Source organism: Spermophilus citellus, assembly GCF_964194105.1.
Source record: "Spermophilus citellus genome assembly, chromosome: 9".
Lineage (NCBI taxonomy): Eukaryota > Metazoa > Chordata > Mammalia > Rodentia > Sciuridae > Spermophilus > Spermophilus citellus.
Genome location: NC_138191.1, coordinates 11349888 through 11360052, shown reverse-complemented (window position 1 = coordinate 11360052; position 10165 = coordinate 11349888). Strand labels below are relative to the sequence as shown.

General features: G+C 45.1%; 1 protein-coding gene across 4 annotated transcripts in view; it reads right to left on the bottom strand.

Annotated features, from left to right (window-relative positions):
• The window catches only part of LOC308655983 (sodium/potassium-transporting ATPase subunit alpha-4), a 44617-nt gene that overhangs the window by 12527 nt on the left and 21925 nt on the right, over nt 1-10165 (bottom strand). For all 4 annotated transcript variants that reach the window (XM_081306521.1, XM_081306520.1, XM_081306522.1 and 1 more), the window contains 7 exons: nt 8248-8437; nt 7942-8114; nt 3187-3323; nt 2658-2808; nt 2070-2238; nt 275-429; nt 4-127 (listed from right to left, as the gene is read on the bottom strand). In XM_081306521.1, coding sequence (XP_081162647.1) covers nt 4-127; nt 275-429; nt 2070-2238; nt 2658-2808; nt 3187-3323; nt 7942-8114; nt 8248-8437 — 1099 coding nt within the window. The remainder of the gene's footprint in view (nt 1-3; nt 128-274; nt 430-2069; nt 2239-2657; nt 2809-3186; nt 3324-7941; nt 8115-8247; nt 8438-10165) is intronic.

Sequence of the window (10165 nt, the reverse complement as noted above, 5' to 3'; positions counted from 1 at the left end):
CACCAATCTGTCCATAAGCCATGCCAATGAGACGGTGGTTCACCAGATTATCAGTCTTCGGGTTCCGTGGGTGCCTCTTCATGATGTCACTTTCCGCTGTCTCATAAGCCAAGGAGATAGCTGGGACCTGGAGGATGGGAATGACAGGTCCCCAAGTTCAAAAGGAGACTCACAAGTAACTCCATCTCCACCCTCCTCACTTGACATGGGTTTTTCTCTACTCCTGATCTGTCTCACAAGAGTTCCAAGAGCTGCATCCCAGCAGGCTCCTCACCATATCAGTGCCCAGGTCAATGCACAGGATGGTGATTGTCCCTAGTGGCAGCGGAACACTGAGGATGATGAACAGCAGGAAGGGGGTGATCTCAGGGATGTTGCTGGTCAGGGTGTACGCGATGGATTTCTTCAGGTTGTCAAAGATGAGGCGGCCTGGGGCGGGGGGGACAGTGAACTCTCTGTGAGAAGCACAGAGAAAGGACAGACCTCCCCCTAACCAGCTCCTGCTCAGAGAGACCATTAAAAGAAGTGTTATGGTCTGTGAAAAGATTGGGAGTTCAAAGTAGACCCTGGTGGTCCCAGTTTCCTTTCTAAATTGTGTGACGATTATTTATTTACTTATGTATTTCTGTGGGTTTCGTAGATGACTCTTCATGATGTGATACCTGAGATTGAACTCAGGACCACTCTACCACTGAGCTACATTCCCAGTCCTTATTTTTAAAATTTGAAACAGGGTCTTGGCTAAATTTCCCAGGCTGGTCTCCAATTTGCAATCCTCCTGCCTCAGCCTCCCAAATTGTTGGGATTACAGTTATACACTACTACACAGAGTTCTTGTGTGACTATTAATTAGAATCATGATTTATTTGCGTGCCCTTAATATGTACTCTTTGTTCTTGGATTCAAAATGGTTGATGTTATCTGATTTTTGAAAATTAAGCAGGGTTGGGCCTAGTTAATCCTGAATATCTGAGAATGCCAGTATTAAAGACTTTAAAGGTCTAAGGCGAAAGTGGAAAGAGCCCAAGTCTGGGACAGGCTTGGGTTTGGGTCTCATTTTCTGACATAACTAGCTTATGACCTTGGGTGCCCCTTATCCCTCTGAGCATTATTCCTCTTGCCTTGCAAGATTGCTGAGTCCTTCTCTGAGTACCTGTCAAAGATTGTAATCCTTCTCTGCTGTATTTTTTATGTTTATTTTTAGGACTGGGAACTAAACCCAGGGGTGCTTACCACTGAGATATATCCCCAGCCCTCTTTTAATTTTTTTTTTTTAAATTTGAGTCAGGGTCTCTAACTTGTGATCCTTCTGCCTCAGCTTCCCGAGGAGCTAGGATTACAGACGTGTCATTGCACCCAGAAGATAATCACTATGATTATGTGGATCATCATGTTTTAGTCAGAGAGCTTCAGGCAGAGAGCACAGAGGCTGGGATTCAGCATTCCGGGGTTCTCTACTTCACCAAGGGGCATTCTTTTTAGATTTCTCTGGGAAAGAGGGAGCTTAATTAGGTTCATGAAGTCAATTCATAGGTAGTCTCTAACCTCTTAATTTTTTTTTTCAATATTTATTTTTTAGTTCTCGGCGGACACAACATCTTTGTTGGTATGTGGTGCTGAGGATCGAACCCGGGCCGCACGCATGCCAGGCGAGCGCGCTACCGCTTGAGCCACATCCCCAGCCCCAGTCTCTAACCTCTTGATGTGTCATCATCATTCAGACAGGAAGTTCTTTTGGGGACCCTTCTGGAGATTGTAAAAAGAGTACAGCCTCATCTTGCTGCAAACACACTTGAATCCCAACTATAGGACAAAAAAAGTACTTTGCTATACCAGAGTCCCAGTCTCCCTGGCAAATCTGGACTTTATTCCAATCTCATTTAAAAAGTGACATTCTAAGTATCAGCTGACTCTAATTTGCAAACTATTATCATACAGTGATTTTATTTATTTATTTATTATTTATTTGCATGGAGATGAGATGATGGGCAAAGGGAATGAGGTCATAGACACCAACACCTATCTGAGTCTAAGGGTCAGTTCCAACCCTGGGCATCCTGCCTCCTCACCCTCCTCCACGCCTGTGACGATGGAGGCAAAGTTGTCATCCAGCAGGATCATGTCGGCCGCCTGCTTAGAGACGTCAGAGCCAGAGATGCCCATGGCGATGCCAATGTCAGCCTTCTTCAGCGCAGGGGAGTCGTTCACCCCGTCACCTGTCACCGCCACAATGGCTCCCTGGAGAAATCCAGAAAGAGGAAGTGAACACTCTACTGTATTAGATCTAGGACCAATCCCAAAGTGCAGTTTGATTTCAGCACCTCATTTCTTTTTCTTTTTTCCTTTTTTAATGGGGATCTTGCTATGTTGCCCAAGCAGGGTTCAAACTCACTCCTCCCACCTCAGTCTCCCAAGTAGTTGGAATTACAGATGAGAATCCCATGGCTTCTTGGACTCATGCCTGATCGAGGCATCTCAGCCACTCTCTTTTCTGTTCCCTTGAGATATTTAAGCCCAATCCAAAGGCCACTGTGGAGGTTCAGTATGGGGATTTACTTAAAGGAATTTTTCTCTAGCCCAGCCCACAGGTTCCCCTGCTTGGTCTGGGGTTGGGCTCTTCCCCCATGATTTCTGCAGGGTGCTCCAGGGCTCCTTACCAGCCTCTGACAACCCTCCACAATGTTGAGCTTCTGCTGAGGGGAGGTCCGAGCAAACACGATCTCCGGGTGGTTCTGGAGGATCCTGTCAAGCTGTTCTGAGTTCATGTTCTTTAGGTCTGCGCCATGGACCACTATGGCTGTGACATTCCTGCAGGAGAGGATTTCAACAAGCTCGTTCTGGGTTGGAAATTCACCACGGGGCTGGTGCCCTCTAACCAACCCTCCCTCGAAATGCCTCGATTCTTTTGGCCCAGTCTCTTCACTTGTCGCCAGCATTCACTATCTCCCAGATGACACATTCCATCCACTCTCCCTTTCTGACAATTTCTCCTTTCTTCTTCTTCTTTTTCCTTTTTCCTGATCCCTCTGAAAACTCACTGACACATTCTCTTATTATATTTTCCTTTGTAAAGTGTAAACCCCACAATCCTACCAACTGAAATTGACTTCAAGAACTTTAGGAAGTGGGATCGATCTGGGTGGGGCAAATTATGGAGGGCAGATCTGAGTTCCAAAGGGGTCTCACCTGGTATCCACCTGGCTGACAGGGATGTTAAGCCGGGCTGCAATGTCCTCTGCTGTCTCTGCACCTTCTGAGATGATGCCCACACCCTTGGCAATGGCCTTGGCTGTAATGGGATGATCTCCTGTTACCATGATCACCTGGGTTGGGGAGGGGAGGGAAGAGAAGCAGAATCATCTTTAGAGAAGCCCTGGATCCTTCTTCTGGCTCCCCCAGGAATAACAGTGTTCTACTTTCATTCAATAAGGGTTTTAGTAGCTCATCCCCCAAGAACTTGTTATATAGACCAAACACCTTGCTTCTGTGACTTCAACCCTTGGGAGTAAGTCAGGGCTAGCAGACCATAAAACACAGGATGATTCAGGTTCTAGAATTCCCAGGAATAAGTCAGAGATTTGGGTGTAAACCTATATTCAGAATTTCATTTAATTTCTGCAGAAGCTACTCTGCTTCCTTAAGCACCAAGACAGGAACACCTACACATAGAACAAGTGGTAACAGAGGAATGTCTGGAATAACCCACCTGCCTAGCAGAGTTTCATGTACATTCAGGTCCTCACTCCTGCCTCTCTCAGTCTCCCACTACCTCACTCTGCCACTGAGTTTCAACTCACCTTTGGCTACCTGGTACCTAGTCCTGTCCCACTGCCACCCAAAGATGACTTGCCCATGCTCTGTGGTTTGGTGGCACTCTGTTCTTTCCCACATTTTAGCACTTTTCACTTTTCTATGACATAATCACGTGTTCTCTTTCCATCACTGAACTGAGAGCTCTGCGAGGGGAAAACGCTTGTTAAGTTTTTTGCTCCGGCACAATGCACAGCACATAGTAGGCCATCAACCAATAACCCTGGACTGGGGGAATGAAGGAATGATGGGTACCTGGGAACCACAAGAGCCTTCCAGGCACACAAGTTTTCAAGCTCTCATGGGAGGTAAGAAGAAACCATCTGATTGACTAAATCGTCCACCGCGTTCAAGAATGGAGATCCTGCAGAGGTCAGTCTATTTGCTTTCAAAGTAAGGAAATAAGACTTGCAGAAGCATTCCCCCAAAGAGGAGGGCTTTGTGAGCCCTCATCATTCCATATTGGCACCCCTGACTTCCCGGAAGAAGACAACAAAGTGCTAACGAGGCTGTGGTAACCACACACAGTTCAATTGCACTGAGCTTTAACCCATGACCACCCATGTCAAGTATCCTGGTGGGTTGAAGGGCCCTGGATCCTCACAGGCTTGGCCTGTGGGAGTGCCTGATAGCAGGTGAGACCTGGGACAAAGGTCCGTCCTTGGGGGCTAGGGATATACCTCAGTTGGTAGAGGTATATCCTAACATTCACAAGGCCCTGGGTTCAATCCCCAGCACCCCCACCACCACCAAAAAAAAAAAAAAAAAAAAGTCTGTTCTCTATATGTGGTTCAGAGGGAGCCCTTAGTAATGCCATTCTACCTTACAGGGCCCTGCAAGCTTCCTAGTGGCTCCCAAGACCTGTTGGACAAGGTGTAATAGCATCCTCATACAATCCTAGAACCTAGCTCATTTGATCCTTTAAATGGACTGTTCTTAGTAACTTGCAACAATACCACCTCCATTCCAGGCCTGAGAAATAGTAATACTAAGTCAATCACCCCAAGAGTGAGTTCCTGGGACACAATTCCACCAAGCACTGAGATACATTCATACAGCAGAGGCATAGTTCTGGGGAAAATGGCTCATCTAGCAGTTTCTGGAATTCATCCAGTACTGAAAGAATTTCATTTCTAACTTCTTGGTACTGACCCTATCTCTGATGTTCCCCTTCAGTCCCCCTAGCTGCCTCTTCCTTCTCCTTCTACCCTCTTCCCTCAGATTAGATCTATCTGAGGAAAACTACCCAGTGTTGGTAAGGAAACCAGAGGCTCTCACAACAACATTGAAAGCCTGGCTGTAGTTCTTAGAGGGGGCCAGGTTCTTTGCAAGGGCCAAATGTTCATACTACTCAGATCCTGCTATACAGATATTTAATGAGAACATTTTCAATTTTTTCTCTTTTTTTTTTGTGGTACAGAGGATTGAACTGAGGGACACTCTACCTTTGAGTTTCATCCACAGCCCCTTTTCATTTTTTGAATTTTGAGACAGGGTCTTCCTAAGTTGGCAAGGCTGGCTTTGAACCTGTGATCTTCCTGCCTTTAGCCTCCCAAGTTGCTAGGATTCTAGGCATGTGCCACTGTACCTGGCATTTTTTAATTTTTAAAAATCACATTTATTCTCAAGTTGTGAGCACAAGGCAGCCTGGGAGACTCAGTCCCCGAATCATCTCCTTGTCAAAACTTTGCTATCATGTGAACATGATGCAACCACTTTTCTTGAACAGCCCTGTGTCATCCATCAGCCCAGCCATCAGCACCTTTTCAGAACCAGCTCCCATGTGTTTATTCCACGTCGTCCTCCCTGTTAGCACTATGCATATGTCTTGTACTTTCCTATATGGAAGATGATGCTCATTTCCTCAATGATTCTGCCAGTTTAGGGTCCAGAAGAAAGTAAGAAATTGCAGTGGGGACCTGTAAATTTGTGACCAACAATTGGCCAGAGAGCACTGGGGTCTCCTGCTTCAGCTGCCAGCTCACAGCCAGCCCTGGGAGTTTTGAAGACCATCATGCACTGAGTGCCTCAGGCTGTGACAACATCCTGATTTGCTAGACATCCTGACTGTTACCCCTGTGTTCCTTGTTAGGGCCTCCTCACCTGTCAGCCCAATTGTGACTGTTCTTGCTAAAAGGATCCGTAAACTCCCAGATGAGATACATTTTAGGTTTGTTTCATCCACAATGTGATTTCTTGTTTGAAGAATCTCATCACAAATGGGATTTAAAAAAATTAGAAATTTTTTCCCTGTATTGTAGATTGAACTCAAGGATGCTCTACCATGCAGCTACAGCCTCAGCTCTTTTTGTTTCTATTTATTTTGGGATGGGAATTAAATCCAGAGGGGTTTTACCACTGAGCCACGTCCCCAGAGCCTTTTTTATTTTTTTATTTTGAGACACAGTTTTGCTAAATTGCCCAGGATAGCTTCCAACTTGTGATCCTTTTGCTTCAGCCTCCCGAGTCGCTGGGATTACAGGCATGCACCATTGCACCCAGCCCAAAGCTTAGAAAATTCAAATCAACCCCAACTTCTACAATGAAATGACAGTTTATAGAACCATGGGGGAATAGCAAGGTAATCTGGTTATTCCATGCAGACGTGCCATAACAATGCTATCTCTGCAAAAAACTTACTACCTCAGAAACCTTATAGTGATTCATTCACAATAATTTCCCACATCCTTTCTTTTGTTCCCACTCTAGCGACAAGTCATTGAACATAAACATGGCCCCAGCTGACCCCTAGAAAAACTGCCAACAGTCAGAGGTCTAGTATGAATCTAGTTCCAACAGAGAACATTTAATCCATCTTAAATACCTCCAGCCCCTCTACGCTAACCTGCCCTCCCCCAAGTCTAGGACCCAGAATATGTGATCTAAAACATAAGGTATGAGCAGAAAATATCTAATCTGTGAATGCGTATGTGAATCTTTGAGCCAGAAAATGTGGGATACACAGCATTTCAGAATTAGAGGAATTCTACTGCTGTCATCCTATATGAAGTCCAAGGCCCACCCTGACCAAAGAGGACTTCTCAACACTTCGGTTTGTTTTGCAGCTGAGTTTCATCCTTGGACCAATTAATTTTCATTTCTGGCTTTTACTCCTGGACATAAACCAGTTAGGACAGCTGCTTACTCTGAGTCAGACCCACTGAATCCCCCTAGTTCTCATTATCTCATCTCACTATTGCCTGCTCCAGACTCCCAACCCCCTTAGCCTCACCCTCTTACCACCCATTCCAGAAGTGTATTTATACCCCATCGTCTAGCACTTTGCTCCTCTTAGTGCAGTTTACAGACCAGCAGCAGCTTTGGGGAGTTTGTTTAACATGTAAAATGTCCAGGTGCTCTAAATCTATGAAATAAGATCTGCATTTCAAAACAACCCCTAAATGATTCACATGTACATGAGTTTGAGAAGCACATGCTGGAAACTTGTCTGCTCAATGGGTTTTTGTTTTGTTTTGGTACCAGGGATTGAACTCAGGGGTACTCAACCACTGAGCCACATCTCCAGCCCTTTTTAGTATTTTATTTAGAGATAGGGTCTCACTGAGTTGCTTAGGGCCTGGCTAAGTTGCTGAGGCTGGCTTTGAGCTCATGATCCTCCTCTGCCTCAGCCTCCCCATCATTAGGGTTCTGAAGAAAGATTTTTAAAAATAGAGATGCCTAGTGCCTGGGATCCATCCTGAGAGTTTCTAATTTAATAGGTCTGGGCGTGGCCTAGATTTGTCAAGCTTTCCTGGTGATTCTAAATGCTCATTGTAACATAGAATTCTAGCTACAGAGGCAACTTAGTGTTACATAGCTCTTAAGACTAAAAATCTCTGAAGTTCAACTGGGCATGGTACATGCCTGTTGTCCAAGCTACTTGGGAGGCTGAGGCAAGAGGATCGCTTGAGTCTATGAGTTCCAAATCAGCCTGTTAACAGTGAGATCCTGTCTCAAAAAACAAGCACACACCCACCCCTCAAACAACAACAACAAAAATGATAAGCTCCAGGAGGCAGAGCTTATAATTAAATCAAGATCATTAAACACCTATTCTGTGCAAGGCTTTCTACTAGCTGCTCCAACTTGTGACAGGTGATGGTCTTCTGGAGTGGGCAGGTGTTTATTTACCTTAATCCCTGAACTACGACACTTGCTCACAGCATGTGGAACAGCTGCCCGGGGAGGGTCGATCATGGATATGAGCCCCACAAAACACAAAGTGTCCATGGGAAAATTTATCTCATCTGTATTAAATTGGAATCCCTTGGAGAAGCTGCTAGGCAGGTTGCAGAAGCAGAACCCTGGAGAGAGACAGGAGACCAGTAGTTATCTTTCTATTTCCCTTTTCCCACACACCCCAACATCCTAGCCTGTTCACTCCAGAAAAATCATCTCGATGCTATTCTTTCCAGGGGGGTCCTCCCAGCGCCTCACCCAGCACACGTTCCCCCATGCCTCCCAGTTCTAAGTAGGCCTTTTGGAAAGCAGTTCTCATTTCATCATCTATTGGGTACTCTTGGCCATTCAGGAAGAAAGTAGAGCACAACTCCATGATCTTCTCAGGAGCACCTTTCATCATCAGTACGTGGGCCTGGGAGCTGTCCTCCCGAAGGTGGATGGACAACTAGGGAGGAGAGAGGAAGCAGAGAAGGGATAGGAGAAGAGAGCCAGGGTCAAGGGCAAAAACCAAGAGGAAGGTTTAGAAGGTTAAAAAAATTAAAAATTAAAAATTAAAAAAATATATATATACATACATACAGACACACACACATACACACACACACACAACTGGTTTCACATGACATTTCCTTTGGCCCCCATTGCCCCCATCAAATTGGGCTCAAAATTGAGCCCAGCTGCCCTTTCCAGGACCCCCCACACTAGTACTATTTGTACATGAATCTCCATTACAGCAAGACTCTGATGTTCCCTCTCTTTTACACAGGGTCTCACTAAGTTGCCCAGGCTGGCCTTGAACTTGTGATCCTCCTGCCTCCTGAGTAGCTGAGATTAGAGGTGTGTGCCACCATGTCCAGCTAGACTGGACCTCTCTGAAGGGCTCTTTTGCATTCTTCCTGATTCCTTGCTGATTGGATAGCTCAAGAGCAGAAATAGCAGAGCTATCAAAGAAACACAGCCAGGTAGGCAGAAAACTTCTAAGAGTCCAAAGACCTATGTTCTAGGGCCAGCATGAATGCCTTATTAATAGCTTCATGAATCCAGGTCAACCTACTTGACCTTGCAAAACCTTTGTTCCTTCCATAAAATGTAAAAGGTTCTGCTTTGCCTGCTCCAATGAGTTTTTATGAGAGAGAGTTATGAACAACATTTGAGTCTGTTGTCTCAGCTACGAGGGAGAGTGAGGCAGGACCATCACAAGTTAGAAGCCAGCTTAGGCAATTTAGCAAGACCTGGTCTCAAAATAAAATAAAAAGGGCTGGGGATAGAGTTCACTGGTAGAGCACTCGCCTGGCATGCTAGAGGCCGGCCCTAGCTTAATCCCTAGTATCAAACAAAATAAATGAACCCACATAAAAAAAATAACAATAAGAAAATAAATTTTTAAATTATGAAAATTTTTAGGTTAGGCATCCTAGTCCTGAGGCTGCTGAACTAAAAGTGAGAAGTCCCCTGAGAGGGGCTACTAGAGATGGGATGTAGGGTGAGGTGGGGCAGAGAAGGGGCATATTCGTGAGGTGAACCTGAGGAGATTATAGCAACCAGGAGAGACCCATAAGATCAGCTTAGATTTTGCATTTTCTCTTGATCTCTGATGTATGAAAAGGAACTCTCTCTGGGTTTCCTCTTGTGAGTGATAGGAAATGCTTGCTATATTGCCTGTTGGGAACAAAGTCAGCCCATTGAAAGGAACTGTGGGAGTGTGGGGGAGGCCAGACTGCACGCTCAAAGGACAAGCAGGGTGGGAAACCAGTGTGTAAAGTGTGGTTACAACCGTTCAGTTCGAGACTGCTCAGTTCTTGTCAAAATATGCTTAAGCAGTTAACAGGAAAACCCGTGTTTAAGCAGAAAGCTATAAAAGGATTTAAAAGCTCAATTTTCCGAGTGCGCAATAAATATTTGTTGAATGAGTTGAAAGGTTCAGAGGTGAGAGCAAGACCTATTTAAGCTAGTAAATTGGTCACAAATAATTAAAGAAAAAAAAATCACTCTTTTTTTCTCAGCAGGGGTCCTCTACCACTGAGCTGTACCTGAAGCCCTTTTTATTTTGATTTCTTTTTTCTTTCTTTCATGGTGTGAGAGATGGAATCTAGGTCTCACACATGGTAGGCTACATCCCCTTACTTTTCATTTTGAGACAGGGTCTCACTAAGTTGCCCAGGTTGGCCTGAAC